Here is a 19359-nt window from a genome sequence, read left to right on the forward strand (position 1 = left end):
GGGTAGTGGGACAGAGATACTGTAGACAGACTCAAGGCAAATAAGATACTTATGGGTACGCAGACATTCACGACAGCAACATACGAAACGTTTGCACGTACTGTATAGTTAAGTTATTACTTGGTTTTCAAAGTGCAACGAAATACAATATTGTTGTTGCTGCTGTTCTGGTTGTTTTTATCCCGTAAAGCGTTTTGAGAAGCCACCTTTAAAGGCGATATATACTGTAAAACCACTGATTCTTATGGAATGTGTTCCGCGGGAGATTCAAATTTTTATTTATTTATTTTTTAATCGCGTATCTTAGGAAATCTCAGTATAACTTTGTTCATGAACAGTGGCATGTTACATTATCATTCGTTTTTTTAACAAGGCTCGCCAGCTAATGTGAATCGAAACCTGTCTTGCTAGCTTTTAAAGTCGTGCATGTGTAAACTGTACTAGAGGGCATGCAAGTTACTCTGCCCCTTTCAGCGGCAGGGAGTCCCTCTGCTGCAACACACAGCAGACAGAACGGGAGACTATTGCCTTTCATATCTGACACCAGTGAAGTAAAAGGGGTGTCTAAAGGGGTGATTTTAGACCACATTTTAGTTACTTTATTTTGTTTACTTTTAACATTTCTGTAATTTACAGTAGATGTCACAATAGAAGCCCGAAGCCTATTATACTCAGTCTAGCCTTGGATCCTCTGAGTCCCTTGACTCAGTTATTGCATATTAATTTCTTGAGATACGCGATTCCATATTATATTCCCTTTTAATCAAATTCTAAAAGTATGCTTGTTGACTCCGGTATCGCGTTACTTAAAGACTTCGATGCTTAAAATGTTTAGGGAGAAATGGAATACTGGTGTGTATGTTTTCTTTAAAGTACCGAGACCAGCCATATACTGAACGTTTAAGTTCCAAAATTAATATCGTTTATGGACTTCACACGCGTTGCAGTATGCTCCTATTCTTTTTATGCTCAGGCACTAAAATCTCCCTTCTGCTTTGTGTAAGGATGGTATCAAGAGCAATCTTAAGTGGTGAGAAAGCTGTGTTCAATGTATTTAAGGGACTCAAAAGTAAAAGAAGATGCTTCATATTGCTTGACTAATTTTAAAAACCAAGTTATAAATGCAGACGCTCCCTCGGTGCGCTGCTCTGGTGCGCCGGCTGTTACACAGTGCCTGTCTGCCGTAAGCGTTACAATATACATACCCAACACTGCTTGTACCCATCTGTCATGCAAATAAAACACCTTGAATTGAATTGAATTGAGGGGAGAGGGGGGGAATACTAAAGCCAATACTGGCTCAATACCCTCAATGGGCTTTGACGTGCTAATGCGTTGGTTTAACAGTCCGGGTGTGGCAGGCTTCCAATGTCAACTCGACTCGATTGGAAGACAATGAACGTATTTTAGCCCTAAATGAATTAATAGCAAACATGGTTTACATAAAATACATTTTTCCAAGAAAGTTTATAATAATACGATCTATAGTTGAAATCTGAGCCTACTTTAAAAATAAAGGAAAAGCATTTTCAGAGAGTAATCATGCTGTGTTTATGTAGAAAAAGCGATTAGGTTTACGAGCAATCTAATTACCTATTCGCTTAAAACGCTATTAAAAATTTACTCTGTTGCACACACACACACAATAGAAGCAGGCACCGCTGTCAGAAGGGAAGATATGTTCAAAATATCGCAAATATCGATCATGTTGCGATATTTTGAAATATAAAAGTCAATTGATTGTCCATAATATCGCTATTCTATTTTTTCGAAGAAATGTTTCTTAAAAGAAAAGACCAGCACCAGCTGGATTCGAAAACACAACCTGTCAGCTGGTAGTCACGTCTACAAGACAGCTCACATGAACAGGCAGGCGAAACAGCCCTACACAGCCCTGTCGCAGCACACGAATACCATTATTAAATTCTTTAGATACGCGATTCCATATTATATTCCCTTTTAATCAAATTCTAAAAGTATGCTTGTTGACTCCGGTATCGCGTTAGTTAAAGACTTCGAAGCTTAAAATGTTTAGGGAGAAATGGAATACTGGTGTGTATTTTTTTCTTTAAAGTACCAAGACCAGCTATACACTGTATGTTTATGTTCCAAAATTAATATCGTTTATGACCTTCACACGCGTTACAGTATGCTCCTATTCTTTTTATGCTCAGCTACTAAGATTTCCCTTCAGTGGTAAAATTCAATACCTACAACGGGCACAGCAAAGACGTTTACTGTCTTTCTACGACAGACCAACGGACCACGAGTGCCCCTGTCGGTCAACCAATCACGTACTGCGGTGCCCCGCGTCATCTTGCGTCATACTGAGCGACGTCACCTGCGGTACGTGTCTGTAACGCGCACTTTGAATGGCTGCATCTGTACTACATTTTTAATACCATTTTGCATGACCCATCTTTGTTACCTTTTCAGCTTGTAATAATTTTCTTGTTTTAAAATTAGTTTCTGACATTTTTCAGGTTCAATTTACCTGCTCTTAAAGGGTGTACAACTATGAGCTAAGTGACGAACTTTCTTCTTCCCAAGAGTAGTCTTTAAGACAATCAATAGTATGGAATTGAAGACTGGGGGATCGAGGCTAGGAAGGGTACCCATCCTGCTGGGATACAAACTTCCACCAAATAAGCCTTTTAGAAATGGCTAACAATTAAAATTGCACAATTCTTAATATATTTTAAGTTCATTGACCCTTTAATACAATATATATAACCTCGCTGAAGAGAAGCTCATAATGAGCAGTCTCTACTTGAGTCCTCCTCTTTTCCAATTCAAATATATTAAAATCTAGATTCTAGTTTTAAATCTGTAAGATAAGATATTTTGGATGAAGAAATAATACAGAATACGTCTGTGTATTTTTAAGCAAAGGTTTCCATTTTGGATTTCACAAAGGACAGTCATCTTAAGGAATCCAATTATTTGCTCGTGCATTTCATGACCACCTTCTCGCAATTCCTGTGCCACCTATCATGCAATTATATGTTTTCCAGAAAATCTGCGGACGACCCTGTTCTCCTATTTTACTTTTTCTAAATTAATTTTTTCAATAGAGCATTAAGGAATTAAGAGAAATTGCTTTCTTTATTGTTCTTTTAAGTACCGAATTGTCTGTGACTACATGTATATATATTTAGGGGCACTGGATATTCATGAATAATCCGTGAACCCGAAAGTCTTCAGTTTCTTTGGTTTTCTGTAATCTCACTTTTGGCTATTTGTATTCTGGAATTATCAAAAAAAAACTGTCCCAGCATAAACTACTCACACAGCATGCAGCAAACAGGATTGCTTACTGCTTACTTCACTGCAAAGTGAAGGTGATGTGAACAAAATAAATTATTGCAAGATTTCCCCATTTGGATGAGATATACATCTTCAAACATGATTACTGGATTCGACAGTAGAAATCTGATGTTTCATGCAGGGTCTGACTTACTGCTCTTGGCTGAGAATAAGGAAAAATACTGCCAGTTGTACTGTATCTTTAACAATACTCCTGAAAGGCTTCTATAAAAACACTTATAAATAATCATACATAAATTCCTCATATTCTAAAAGCAAGAATTATGAATGCAATTTTATAATGTACTTAATACAACTAAAAATAATAGTAATAGTAACTGTAATAGTTGATGCCATGATTTATGGAAGAACACAAAAAGTGTAATATGCACCATGTTACAAAAAAGAACTGTGATCACAAAGCAAAGACAAGGGAAAACAAGTTCAAGTTAAACCTCACCAGTTTGAGAAAAAAAAGTAGTAGGCTGTATGGAGGTTTTGAGAATGTATTATGTTTTTAAAAAACATCATTAAAATTAACAGCAGTCAAACTACTACATGCCCAGGTAAAGATACAGCTATCTTAAAATTTTTGTTGTTGCATTTCTATGAGGTCTAATTCTCGTGGACTTCGGAACACTGTTTCCCTTGAAAACGTCATTTACCACAAACATTTATGTGAACTGTATTACTAAGCGTTCAGACTTAAGTTTAAAATGCCTTCACCAGTAATTAAGAACTAAACCCCAGTTGTTTAGTTGATCAATTTGACCAATGTATTAGATTATTCCTTATTTCTAACTGTTCACAATGGGACTTTCTTTGGCTCTATTATGAGGATACAAACCAAATTACATCTTAAAATAGCACATAAAATACCTGGGGTTTAACACTTTTTAGAAAAATAATACACCTTGATATATATAGAAATGGTACTAGAGAGGTGAGGACAAGCCTTTAAGCATCATACAAAACTTAATATACTGTACCATGCTTGAGAGTGGCTAAGTGGTTTGCCTCCATGAGTAATACAGTAATATAAGAAGTGTATTGGTAGGTAACACTACGTGTTGGAAGTATATGCATTCTTATATTATTTTGAACAATCCGTCACAAAAACTAAATTCAAAACTAAATGTATAAAAAGAAGACTGTTTATCACACTTAAAAGTTGTTTAGAGTACATTTTAAACATGTTATTAAAAATGCAGACCTTTCCTTCTTCAATAGTAAAAGAGGAATTTAATAACTTACTTGAATTTTGCCTCGACCTCATTGACAGCCTGCTGATATTGTTCAGTCGTGACTTTATAGAACTGTGCGCTCTGGAGAATAGGAGAACAGATATGAGAAAAAAAAAGATAAATGAATGCTATGTATAAATAACATGAATATAAAATTGTGCCAGCTATGAAACCTTTTGCCATGCAGCCATCTTGGGCATCAAATTAATGTCAGGATCAAGTTAGGCAGTTGGAACAAAATCAATGGACGCGTGACTAGACAGCAGGATGATGTCTGAACCTGAATATAGGGGGTAGGTCACTCTTGGAAATGATGAATGGTGCTCAGTCCCACTGTCATCCACAGCATACTAACATCTGCTGTAATCTTATTTGGATGGTGATTTATCTTTCTTTTATCTGATCAATAGAAATGAACATAACAGTTGTAGGGATCAATAGTCATTTTTTAGCGTTTTAGGACTGAAAGTCTCATTTCTGACACTGCCTCTTCTTTTGAAAAAAGCAGATTTGCCCTTTTGATTGCGGTTCAAATGATCAGTCAAGATTCTGTACGCTGTGGATTTCTAATTTCATAGCTAACCAAAGCTATCAAGAAATGGTTTGTCATCTCAGCCAAGATTTTAATTTGTTTTTTGTATTTTACCTTCTTTATGAATTACTTGTGACCCTTTCATTCTTTGGTCTTCACCCACTCTTTTAGGAAAACAAAAGCCTTTGATAGCTATTCAGCAGCATTCCTTGAAGGAATGATCTCTTACATTAAAATCACAATAAATCCACCGCTTCTGCAATATTTTGTACTGTAAATTTATCCACATTATTTTACCTTACGAAATCAGTGTTTTCTTAAATACTGATAAAAGTTTCCAATACATTAAATAATGTTAGGTGATTTAATTCTGGGCTGAAGTAAATCTATATAAAAATACTGAAAATGTATTTAATGGAAAGCATTGAAACTGGATGATCTTTACAATCAAGAAAAAAAATCAGGTTGAAATTGGTTTTAAAATACTGTATACATACACACAACTGTATCCTCTTTGTTTTAGATTAAAATCAGTACACTCAAAACTACCAATTGCTTTATGTAGCAAATATACTTAAAACAATCAGGTGGATAAAAATCACACATTTAGATCATTCCTCTAATCCGAAACACTTTCAAGTTGTGCTGGAAAAGCACATATTAACTGCATACAGGCCTTCGGAAAAATGATACTTGACATTTTCAATCTATGCTCTTTGAGCAAGAGAACAATTTGACTATTACTTCAAAATAAAGTATGGAGAAGAGTAGGGAAAGTTTGTGCATAATTCTAAAATCACTGGCAAAAGAGATTAGTACATTCTTTCCTTAAACTAAATGTTTTAGGACATCTAGCCTAAATTCCTTCTACGTCACTGCAATACATATTACCTACCATATTTATTTCCTAGCAACAGTTTCTGGAAATGTGTTAAAAATGGTTTACTTAATAATAACAACAATTTCTTACACTTATATAGCGCTTTTCTGGAAACTCAAAGTGCTTTACAGGTAATGGGGACCCCCCTCAATACCACCAATGTGCAGGACCCACCTGGATGATGTGACGGCAGCCATAGTGCACCAGTACTCTCACCACACATAAGGTATCAGTGGGGAGGAGAGCAGAGTGATGAAGCCAATTCATAGATGGGGATTATTAGGAGGCCATGATTGGTAAAGGCCAATGGGAAATTTGGCCAGGATGCCAGGGTTACACCCTTACTCTTCTCAAGAAACGCCCTACTTATCTCCAACAAACGCACAGTCATTTTTAAATATACTAAAATTAATTTATCAATACATAATTACATTATTAAAAAATATTTTTGGCAAATATCTGAATTATATACTTTTGATTGTCATAAGAGTTTATGTTTTATCTTGTAGGTTTCTACACAGAATAGGAGCTGATGTCACACTTTAAAGCAGACACATTAAAAGCCAGGTAGCAATGTATTTTAATAGCTGAGAGCAATTAAACCTGTCATGATTTAGCACTCATCTAGACAACACTTGAGTTGTAATGACAGGTCAAACTTGACAGCTCTTTGACCCAGACATACGCAAGAGAAGACCATGCAATAGAATTTCTACATACTCTTGCGTATGCTGAGCATCCAAATAAGCCACTATTTGTGCATGTATGTTTTACAAAAATAAATATAAGGACTTTTGATACTGATTAAACATTTCTGGTATCTTTTTTTAATTGTTCTTTCATGCCTGTCCATAAATACTGTATACTCACATGACTTTGAATATTACGCACACACTAAATCATCTTATTACTAAGGGAGATGACTGGGCACAGTCGATGAACTGATTAACCTGCTGAACATCAGGCTTGGAGAAGACCTAGCAAGAAAAACACAAGAACCAACATGCGCTGCTCATCTAGAGGAGATTCATGCCTTCGGCATATTTGACACTGAACTAAGTCCAGCTGAACTAGGAGACTGCAATGCTGCCTGCTGTCTAGGGTGTTCACAGTCAGCAATTTGTAACCTGGAAAGACGTTACAGCAAAACGCAGTTCAACAGTTACAGGCTTTGATCTAGGTTTTAGTAGCTTGTAATGATTTATAGCAATCTGCGTTCTTGGCAATACACTGATCAAACAAGTCCTGTGACCTCACTTTCTCCTGTCTACTAAAATGACAACATTCCAACATGACAATATGCAACCTCATGTTGCTCGTGTAATAACTTCCTACGGATGTACTACTCTATAGACATGAACTCCACTGAACATTTGTGCTGAACATTGAGCTGGGACATGTGACATGTGACATTTAGGGCTCATAGACCAGTGAACAGGCATATGCATCACAAACTGTTGAAGACAAAATTTAACTAGCATAATGAATTCATTTATTATGTGTGTTTAATAAAATGCCAATGCATCTACTAGAAAAATGACATTTACCGGTATAGCAGATAACTGATTAATGCTCTGTATATATTATATATACATAATAAGAGGGATTGGCAACTCAGATGTATATAATGCTTCATCTATCATATTATGTGTATCTTCAAAATAGAAACATATTCTATTTCAAATAAATAAAATGGAACACAGAAAACAATCTTCAATGTAATGAAGATGCTTATAGTAGTATCTGACAAACATGTTTGGCTGATGAACCCAATATCAAGCCACCATTTTTTGGGGACCCTAATTATAAGTACGGTACGTCCCAGTGTGTGGTCCATGTGTGTTTTGTTGCTGTTCCACACTTCCTGACCTTGATTGTTCTCCCTTTCCCATTGGTCCATCATTACATCATTGTTTCTGTGTGACATCATCTTCAATTAACTCTCGGCCAATCAGAACGCAGATTATTCAGTATATTAGTTGGAGGTTTTTAGAAGGAAGGGGCCTTTTGTTTGACTTTGGTCCCGCTCGACTCGGCTTCGCTTCGCGCTTTGCTTCGATTTTTGCTTTGCTTCGCTTCGCTTTTTGCTTTGACTTCGCTTCGTTCATGTTTGTTTTCGTATAGCTTTGGCTTTTGTTGGTTTGTGTTTATTGTTTATTTTGCCATTACCTTGCCCTAACGTTATATGTTCAATCTCTGTGTTCTTTTGCACCATTACTTGCATCTACTCTTGTTTGTATTCGTAGTTCACTTGTGTATTGGTGTGAACTTTTGTGTATAGGATTAGTTTAGGTTGTTGGGTACATTTCTACATACGTAGTTCATTTTTGAATTAGTAACACTTTTGTCTTGTATGGTTTCGGGTAGTCAGTGAAGGTTAACTAGGGCATTTGAAGACGCTGGGGACCGTGTGTTTCGGGTTTTCTTTTGTAGTTAGTTCAGCTTCCCTCACTTTCTTAACCAGCTCCATTTTGTTTGTTGTTTTCTTTCCTTTGGCACTGCTCTAGTTCCCTCTCCCTGTGTGTTATTGTGTCCTATTACATACCAGTCACTTATTCACCTTAAAATAATCACTTTTTGCACCAACTCTTGTTGACACGCTTCCTAGTCCGTCACCAGAACCCACCTGCATCCAAAATTTATCCTAAATGTTACACCCCTTTACCCCTAGACACTTGGGGTCGTAACAAAGTATTAAAGTGAACCAAAATATAGAAAATGTTATTTTTTTGTCTTGGTACCCAGTTATATTTTAATAATGGCCTTTGGGGAATGTTCTGTGCCTGTGAGGCCCTCCATGGTCTTGGAACCCTGATAACTATAAGGAACTTAAATTTCTTCTTCACCTGTGCTTCTCTTATTTAAGAGGTCACACAATCCTCATTATTGATAATCTTAATTACTGATAATTGATGAAACAGTCATTTCATCTGTGGGAAGCTATAGCAGTATGTAACAACTCCTTTTGAAAAATGACTTTGAATCACTTTGCATTGTGAAGAAAGTTTCATTTTTAATTGCCTTTTTGTAGGTGTATTATAGTTGAGACAAGGGCTTATTATTACAATTTTACTATTATTTTAAAGAAACTTTTGGACACATGTCAGAAGAGTTTTAAGTTCATGTTTATTGTCATATGTACCTGAGTACAATGAAATGCTTACTTGCGTGTTTTCCTCCATGACAAATGACATAACAGATGACATAACATTGACATATGGCCAGTAGCCATATCGCTCTGCAACTCACAACTGGAAACCCACTGCAGCTAAGCAGGTGTGAGCCTGGTTAGTACCAGGATGGGAGACCTCCTGGAAAAAACTAAGGTTGCTGCTGGAAGTGAAGTTAATGGGGCCAGCAGGGGGCGCTCACCCTGCAGTCTGTGTGGGACCTAATGCCCCAGTATAGTGATGGGGACACTATACTGTAAAAAGGTGCCATCCTTCGGATGAGATATAAAACCGAGGTCCTGACTCTCTGTGGTCATTAAAAATCCCAGGTCGTTTCTCTAAAAGAGTAGGGGGGTAACCCGGCGTCCTGGCCAAATTTCCCATTGGCCCTTACCAATCATGGCCTCCTAATAATCCCCCTCTATGAATTGGCTTCATTACTCTGCTCTCCTCCCCAATGATAGCTGGTGTGTGGTGAGAGTGCTGGCGCACTATGGCTGCTGTCGCATCATCCAGGTGGTTGCTGCACATTGGTGGTGGTGGTGGAGGGGAGTCCCCATTACCTGTAGAGCGCTTTGGGAGGAGTGTCCAGTAAAGCGCTACTTAAGCATAAGGAATTATTTGTTGTTGTTGTAGAAAATGACATCATAATTCTTGGAGACTGGAACAGAGTAGGGGTTCCCTCTCTACACCTATTCTGACTTCATACCTTCTCTTGATTGGCCTCTCTTTCTGTCCCCTGCTCCCGCCTCTCGCTCCTCCTCTCTCCCAGCCTTTGTTCTCACGCTACATTAACTTTGCTCCACGGCCGAAACGCTGTGTTTTCTTCTTTTTTTTCAGCATGGAATAAACCTATTACTTGTTCCTTTGCAGCCTACGCATGCTGACGCAGCTACCCACCTGAACTACTATCATCTTAAATATATCAGTTTCCCGGAACCCACTGTCAGGATCATTATCGTAATTTAGACAAACACAACATGTCCATGCGTGGTGCAACACATGGTGCAACAATGTACAACGCGTGGTGCAACAATGTATCTACCATCACGAAACACTGCTCACCCGCTCTGGAATTTTTAATGATCAAGTGCCGCCCCTTCTTTCTGCCGAGGGAATTTACAACTGTTATTATCACCACCGTCTACATCCCCCCTGACGCTGATGGCAAAGAAGCGCTAGAGGTACTGTACACTGCCATAAACAAACAGGAATCTGCACATCCCGACGCAACCTTTATCGTCACGGGTGACTTTAATCAAACAAATCTCAACTCTGTTCTCCCTAAATACCATCAGTATGTCTCCTTCCCAACGAGAGGAGAAAACACTCTGGACTACGTTAACACCAAGATTCAGAATGCTTACAAGGCTGTACCCACTCCCCCACATTGGAAACTCAGACCACATCACTCCTTCGTGTTTCTCCTTCGGGCATACAGACAGCTGCACAGGCAAGTGAAACCAGTGGTCAGAATGGTGAAAGTGTGGCCTGAAGGAGCTGAATCAGTCCTGTTTTGAATGTACTGACTGGGATGCGTTTAAAGAGGCAGCCACACAGGGATCATACACCGACATACAGGAATATGCATCATCAGTCACTAGCTACATCAGGAAATGTGCTGACGATGTTACACTCACAAAAGAAATAAGAACTTTTCCTACTAGAAACCATGGATGAACTGTGAGGTTCGCATCCTAATCAAAGCAAGGAATGCAGCATTCAAATTGGGCAATAAACAGGAACTAAGGTCAGCCAGGATCAAACCAAACAATCGTATTTAACATGCAAAAAACACACTCAAACAGGAATTAGAGGAACACTTCACCACTAATGACCCAAGGTGCATGTGGCAAGGTATACAGGCCCTCACAGACTACAAGAGGAAGAACATCTGTGTATCTGCCCATGATGCCTCCCTGCCTAATGAGCTCAACACCTTCTATGCCACACAGAACCACAGAACCAGTCAACAGAGCTGCACCCTCCGCAGCTGACCAGCTGCTCTCACTGTCTGCAGATGAGGTGAGGAGATCTCTGCTAAAAGTGAACACACACATGGCTGCATGACCTGACGGCATACCCAGTCGCGTCCTCAGAGCCTGCACTAATCAACTGGCGGGTGTCTTCACAGACATTTTCAACACGTCTCTGGCCCAAGCCGTAGTCCCCACCTGCTTCAAGACAACCACCATCATCCCAATACCAAAGAAAACCACAGTGACATGTCTTAATGACTACCGACCGGTGGCACTAACACCTGTCATCATGAAGTGCTTCGAGAGGCTGGTCATGAAGCACATTAAGGACACCATTCCGAACACACTGGACCCGTACCAATTTGCCTACCGGCCCAACAGATCCACAGATGACGCAATCTCCATTGCCATACACACTGCCCTATCCCATCTGAACAAAAAGAACACATATGCAAGACTACTATTCATCAACTTCAGCTCAGCTTTTAACACTATCATTCCAGAGAAACTAGTCAAGAAACTCAGTGCACTGGGTCTCAACACCACCATCTGCAACTGAATTCAGGACTTTCTGGCAGGCAGACCTCAGGCTGTCAGGCTTGGAAGCCACACCTCCGGCACACTAACTCTGAACACTGGGGTCCCCCAGGGGTGTGCTTAGTCCATTTCTCTACTCCCTCTACACTCACGACTGTAAGGCCAAACACAACACCAACTCCATCATCAAGTTTGCCAATGACACACAGTTGTAGGTCTGATCACAGACAAAGATGAGAGGGCCTACAGGGAGGAGGTCAATCTCCTTACAACGTGATGTGAAAACAACCTCACCCTCAACATCAGCAAAACCAAGGAGCTGCTCGTTGATTTCAGAAAACTGCAAAACGGACATGCCCCTATCCACATCAATGGGACAGAAGTGGAAACGGTCAGTAACTTCAAATTCCTTGGCGTCCATATCACCGAGGTCCTCACGTGGTCTCTCAACGCCACCTGTCTGATCAAGAAAGCAAAACAGCACCTGTACTTCTTAAGATGGTTGAAGAAGGCTAAGATATGTCCCCAGATCCTCACGAACTTTTACAGATACACCACAGAAAGCACACTGACAGGTTGCATCACAGTGTGGTATGACAACTGCAGTATTGCTGACCGCAAAGCCCTACAGCGGGTGGTGAAAACTGCCCAGTCCATCACTGGGGTTGCTCTCCCATCCATCCAGGACATTTATAACAGACAGTGCTTGAGGAAAGCTCTAAGCATCATCAAAGACCCCACACACCCCAGCTACAGACTGTATGACCCTCTACCATCTGGAAACCAGTGCTGGAGCATTCGGGCCCGGACTACCAGACTCAGAGACAGTTTTTACCCCCACACTATCAAACTATTAAACTCCCAGCCTCTCTCACCTACGATCTGAACCTCACGGTGCCTTCTTTCTTACCAAAAACTCAAACACACATTGAAATCTACCTCTACCTCACATGTCAAGAAGCTCACTCCTCATAATTTTCTATCCTTTATCTCATTCTGTTGATGTATGCTTTTTGCACATCTGATGTTGTTTTGCACATTACCTGTTACCTGTTGTTGTTTTGCACATTGCCTGTTGTTGTTTTTGCACACTGCCTGTTTTGTCTGTCTTTCTTTTCTTATACAATTGTATTGTTGTTTTTTGTATGACTTATCATCTGAGAGCTAGCTAAATAGCATTTCATTATACCATACACCTGTATATGAGTATAATGACAATAAACTTGAACTTGAATGTTACTTTGCGTAACAGTCTTCAATCGTAATGCATTTCTGTCTTTGAGAGAGAGATAAGAGAGTCAAAGTGATGGCATTGTGCAGATCAATGGGGGAGGGTAATTATTTGATGGTGAGTGGCAGTGAATTTGGCTCATTTCCTGTTGGTTATCTTCTTGATAAAGGCCAATATTGACAGCTTTACATTCCTTATCTGCCATCCTGTTGATGCCCTTCGTTTATCTCTGTGGTGTTTACATAGGAATTAGTGACAGCTGTATTATAGGAAAAGCATAACACTGCATTACACTGCAAGACCAAAGTCAAATAAAACCTTAATTCTTTTTGACTTATCAAAGTTAACTCTTTAACCAAGAGTCACTTTCCTGGTTAAAGCCAATGCATTTTCAAGGTTATGAGAGTTTCAGAAACAAATTTAAAATATTTGCCTCAAGATTTCTTTACTCTTAGTAGTATGCACTTCTGTGTTGTTTTGACTGGCATCTAATGTGTGTACGTCTGAGACAGATTATGTTTCCCAGCAACCAATGAAAGAGTGAAAATTAAAAACAACACGTGATACGGAAATTTCCAGTGCTGTCTCTTAGGACATATTCATATCAGATTTGCCAGGTACCGATGTAAGAGTTAAATTATGTTTACTTCTAACTGATGGCTTGTAAGAAAGAATACATGAAGGAGAACCGACATTCTGAGCTATCGACTTCTGAGGATCAAACCTTGACAAGCTGTGGAACTGAAAACATGAATGTCAAGAACAATGCTTTTCTATCCTATTTCATAATAAGTTATATTCCCAGACGAGACATACCGTCACCTCACAGAAAAGCCAGCTGTTGTGGTATTCAGGCATGAAAGGAAGTGCTGAGTAGTTGTTTTTAACCACATGCAAGGAAAAATGTCTATTGATAATCAGCTAGTGCACACTGCCAAGAATATTCATCTAGATCAATACCAATCTCTGCAGACTGGGTGGGACTGAATAGAGTAAGTTCAGTGGAGCTTCTTTTAATACAATTTAAAATGACATTTCAAAATTTAAGGGCTGGTCTCGTAGACCAGGATTAGTATTAGTCCTAGACTTGTTTTCCTGAAATTAAACTGGAGTAATCCAAAAGCAGTACCACTCTGGGTTTATAAAATCCCTGACCAAAGGGACTATAAAACAGTTCTTGAGAAATATTCAATTTCCACTCCTGTACACTTCCTACAAAAACCTGATGTTCTTCATCTGCAATGCAATTGCGCATTTGCAAGTAGCTTACTGAAATAAACAGGATATGACATGTCCCTTTTGTTCCTTAACATTCACTTAAATTACTTTAGAAATTATCAACTGCAGAATTAAATCTGCTTTTCTGAAACCTACTTTATTGATTTAGCTTAGAAAATACAGTAGATCCAGGATGTAGCATAAATACGATGTAACTAACATTGATATGATTTGATGAGATTACTTTCATTATGAAAGTTTCTGGAATACGGCATTTCCAAACACAAAGGTAAAGACCTTAACTGCAAATTAAGTTAACCATGTGTCACATAGTATCCTCATTGAAAGTGTTTAAATTCAAAGAGGCCTTTACCATTTTGTTCCACTGCCTTAGCAAATTTGACAAATTTCAAATTTCCAGATTCTCAGTGTTTCATGCATTCAGCAACAACCTCATTAACCAAAAAATATAAGAAATAATGAAAATGAAATGCCTTCAGTTTTACCACTGAGTGATTGAAAAACATTCTAACGTAAAATGCATAATCACATAGATTAGTCTATGAATAAGCAAAATATAGAAATATTGAAAATACTTTTTAAAAATATTGAACCCACAAAGTATATGTATTGTGTTATTGTTATGTATGGTTTGTATATTCTTTAATATTCACAAATTGGAAAACCTTCGAGCAGAACAGTCAAATTCCTGGATGCTGACACCACCACCCTCTTCCTTCAGTGAAGAGAAACCTTTGGCATCACGGGTCAAATTATTAAGAAGTCATTTATTTACTCAGACTAGACTCTGCATGTGTTTCTTTCCACCATCATTTAGTCATTTCAGGCTTGTTTATGATGAAAAAAATGCTCATTACCACATTTTTTATTTGAGGGACCTGCTGCTTAACCATTAAGGTGCAGTGTTGTATTTAACATTCACACTTCCAGTTGTGTAAAAACAAACAAAACATGCAGAGACATGCATTTTACCCAATACAATAGATATACTGTAACACATTTTGCTTCAAAAGTAAAAGGATGCTCTTCTTACAGGACTTTCTGCACATAACCATTTCTTAGTTTATGATGACATGCAGAATATTATACAGACTGACGCCTGTTGCTCCACTTATGTACCCATTGTAGTCAATGTTTAGTCTACACTGAAGGCTTGAGCAGTAAGTCAGCAACACAGCAAAGCACAAGGCTCTCCGTCCTGCTGCTGTTATTTATGCTTCAAGTCTATTCTTATGCTCTTAAGTGGAGCATAAAACCATCTAAATTATATATAGAATGCAATGTACATATTTTTAACTATACCATCCCAATATCATATCCCAATGTTCTACTAGCCTCATACAAGCTCAAATGCCATTCAGTTCCCTGGGCTGTCGTTTGAAACCCTGTACCTGAAGTGGATAACCAGTTGCAGAGGTCATGGGCCAAGCAAACAATGAGTTGTCAGACACGTCCCAGATCCGATTGAAAATATAATTTAAGAGTCATTTCAAAGATGGATGACATAGAACTTGCAGCAAAGGTAGAAAAGTACAAAGGGCTCAGTGACCCCAGCAGCCCTGCACACAAGGACATTACAGAAAATAAATAGACTGGAATATCATTTCATCTTCATTAAATGGTAATACATGTTGTAGAATAGTTGATGAATATGTTGTTTGATAGTTTTGTTGGTGTCCATGCTATTATGTTAACAAAAAACCTGTGAAGGAGCTGATCTGCGCAGTTAGAAGCAGAAAAGGATATGCTTCGGAGACAGGACCAGTATAGACTACCAGCAGCAAAGAAAGCACTACACAAACAAAATGCACACGTGTCACGGGAAGTACAGATATAGCATTATTTCACCTACAAGAGAGCTGAAAGCGCTCGAAGATCAAGCAGAAGGTCTAGTCTGACAATGAAAAAAAGTATGCCATCAGTGTACAATAAGTGATAAGTGAAAGGTAATGTATGTTAATCCAAAGAAATGAAGCTTGTGCATGTGAATTCTAACATAAGTTTATGCATTTCTAGGTTTTAAAACCTAAAAGCCTTAAATGACAGTGAAAGGAAAAGGAAATACAGTAGCTTGTTAATTACTGTGCTTTACATCAGAAGATGACACCTTTGATATAGTATGTGGTATGCTTGAGACTCATACTGTGTATCTGATGATAAATTCCACTAATTGAATTAACTGGCTCGGTGCAAATCTTGAGTTTTTCCACACATTACTGATTTGAAGGATTTTAAAGATAACAGCCCTTTGGAGATTTAAAACCAAGCTGCTGAGCTTTCTGTTTTCTAGTCTTACAAAGTTCCTCCATTACTCACTGTGTTAAACTATGTTTTCCAGGTATTGATAATGCCGACAATGGGCTTTAAATCTGCACTCCCTGTAACTCAGAATGCTAATTCATTGTTAAGGTGACTGCAACAGACTTGTTAACAATCAAAGCATTCAAAATTATGCATGTATAACAAGATAATGCATAGAAAACAAGAAGCCATGTTTTTAATCTTGCATGGATTTAAACCTGTTCATGCAGTTAGACATGCTATGTTTATTTACTGGAAATTATTTATTGAATCAGTTATATAACCTTTTTTAATATATTATATTAAGTATGGAGAATGGTAAAAAAAATCCAGTTTGAACTTAATAGCAATAAGATCTAAGCAGTTGAGAGTACTAATTTACAATTAAAGCCCAGAATCTTTCAACTCTATACAGATATCTGGTTTCAAACAATATTTCAGGCTGTTAAATAAGGCTAACGTGGCTTAAGAGGCTTTCAAAAAAGGAGAACACAGTATATAGCTGGGAAGTCAAAAATTCCACATTGAACAATATGGAGGCGATGACTTGATTCTCTTTCAAGACATTACTCTTGAAGTACAAATATTTACATTATAACCATTTCCTTTGATTGTAATAATTCTTTAGGGGTCTTTTGGGTGGGAACATAGACAGGGCTGCCACCAATATGGCAGGGTGGGGGGGTATGTTGCTATGTACTTTTGTTCCTATTTCAGTCTCTGTTTGGACATTTTAAACGAGTAAAAAAGCGTTCATAAAAATATACAAGCATATAGATATTTAAGAGACAGGAATATAAGTTGAGAAATGTAAGATTATTTTAAAATGTGTGGCTTGTTTAAAGGAATAAGAATTTTATCAATCCTGAAAACAGTACATTACAACCAGAAAAAAGATTGCTGCATTGATAAATGTAAGACTTTTACCATATGATTTAGGGCACGTATTGAACAAAATATAAGATTCAGAAACAATTTTCAGAACTTGGCAATGAAAATATTACTTCTGCAATATGGTGTCTGTAGCGGTTGATGAGTTGTCAATGTGTTCTGTGATGAATGGGGTATGTAAATTGAAAGGGACATGTAATATATTGAACTTTTTTCTTCTGATTCGCTCGCTGTGCTCCTGCTTATAATGACACAGCTTTCCACAAGCTGCTTATAAGGCACTTAGCAACATTGTACTTCTGCTGTTGCAGACAGTGTATTGTAAGTTTAATAAAAAAAATCTTTTCACAATTTTCCTTTATTATGACGACTTGGGATCCTCTAATTTGTAATGTAATATATTTGTGCTCCATCTTTTCACCTATCATCTTTAAATAATTCTAAATACAGTAAATGCTATACAAGTAGTCAAAATGTCTATTTACAATCACATGTTTTATTAAATCTAAGTCACACAAAGCAGTCTTTGCTAATATTCGGATTGTCTTACCATATTATCTTTTCCACACAACATATATCTTTGCCATAAATGTTATTTTTTCACTTAAAGTATTCAAATAGCATACACTGAAGTGAACATTATGTATGTATGGTAACTAACATTCTACTAGCACAATTCAATCTCTTGAATAGTCTCTTCTGTCTTATGAGAATATACAGTACAATACTGAGTCTCTACTTAGTATACTATATAAAGAATTCTGTGCAGTGCTTTTCAGTTCTGGTCAGTCTGCTGGCTTCAACAGTTTTCAACATGACAATAGGTGGAAATCTGTAGGTACTCCCTTAAGCTAACGACAACTCAGATGGAATAAAAACCAGTACATGTACTGGATCCCCAGGATCAGGACTGTGAAACACTATTGTATAGGATAAGAAAGAGGGTCACACAACAGGAACTCATATTGTATGCAGCTCAGTCACTACTCTCCAGAATCAAAGAAAGGTTTTCACTAGTTTAAAATAACTGGATCATAAAGTTATACTTTTTATACGCCGTATAAAAGGCTGAACCTGCGCTCTGACCCCAGGCTTCTCTCTCCCTATCTCTGTGTCTCATGGAGAGCAAGTTGGGATATGTGAAAAGAAAAATTCCTAATACAAGAAATTGTATATGGCCAATAAAGTGATCTTATCTTATCTCTGTATGACCTGGAAGTAATATTGTTTAGAAATTTAAAAACCAGAGAGAAATCTAAAAAATCCCCCATCTCAAACAGGATTTGATTTCTATCACTTCTCTCTAAAATCTTACATGTGAGAAGAATGCAGTCTCCTTCTACGCAAACTTCACATTAATTCAGATTGTGAACCCTCAGGCTACCACAGATGTAGCATAGCATCCTATCCTCCGAGCTGTATAAGAGGATACAAAACGAGATCATTAAATTATCATTCCACAGCTTGATTGGTCCCAATAATTCCTCCCAATAAGATTAATATGAAAGCAAGTTCCAGGAATAAAGCACCTCTCCAGCGAAAATGGCAGTTTAGTGTCCTATAAATTGGATTTCTCTTAAAACCCTGACACATCATAACAGTGGAATTCTATTTACTGCAGCAAATGGGATGAATAATACTGTTTAATACTTGCTTCTCTAGCTGCCACTGACTCACAGCTCAGAGCACTGTGAACCAGGCTCACACAGAGGTTAATAATCCTTGACAGCCAGAATAATATATAATAGCGGGTTGGTAGGGAGAACATACAGAATACAGAAAGGTGGGCTCTGTGTAGTTTAAGGTATTGTAAGAATGAGATAAGGTATTGCTTCTTTTGAGCTTTGGACTTTAATTTGTAGTTTAATGGTATGTTAAGCATACAGAAACTACTGAATAACTCCATAACACAACTCAAATTCTGTTATTTACATCCAATGAAAATATCTTCCATGTGTTCCAACTTTATTTTTATGAGGTACTGTGCGCTATGAACAGATTACAATATTGAACTGAGACCAATAATCAGCTCTCCACACTGAGCTTCAA

At 37.9% G+C, this 19359-nt stretch overlaps 1 protein-coding gene across 1 annotated transcript in view; it reads right to left on the reverse strand.

The window, feature by feature from the left end:
• chchd3a (coiled-coil-helix-coiled-coil-helix domain containing 3a) overlaps nt 1-19359 on the reverse strand; it is a 118704-nt gene that overhangs the window by 29643 nt on the left and 69702 nt on the right. Inside the window, exon 6 of the mRNA XM_088923330.1 lies at nt 4561-4631. Within this exon, the coding sequence (XP_088779456.1) occupies nt 4561-4631 (71 nt within the window). The remainder of the gene's footprint in view (nt 1-4560; nt 4632-19359) is intronic.

Source organism: Atractosteus spatula, chromosome 8 (assembly GCF_055471065.1).
Source record: "Atractosteus spatula isolate fAtrSpa1 chromosome 8, fAtrSpa1.hap1, whole genome shotgun sequence".
In the NCBI taxonomy this organism is placed as follows: domain Eukaryota; kingdom Metazoa; phylum Chordata; class Actinopteri; order Semionotiformes; family Lepisosteidae; genus Atractosteus; species Atractosteus spatula.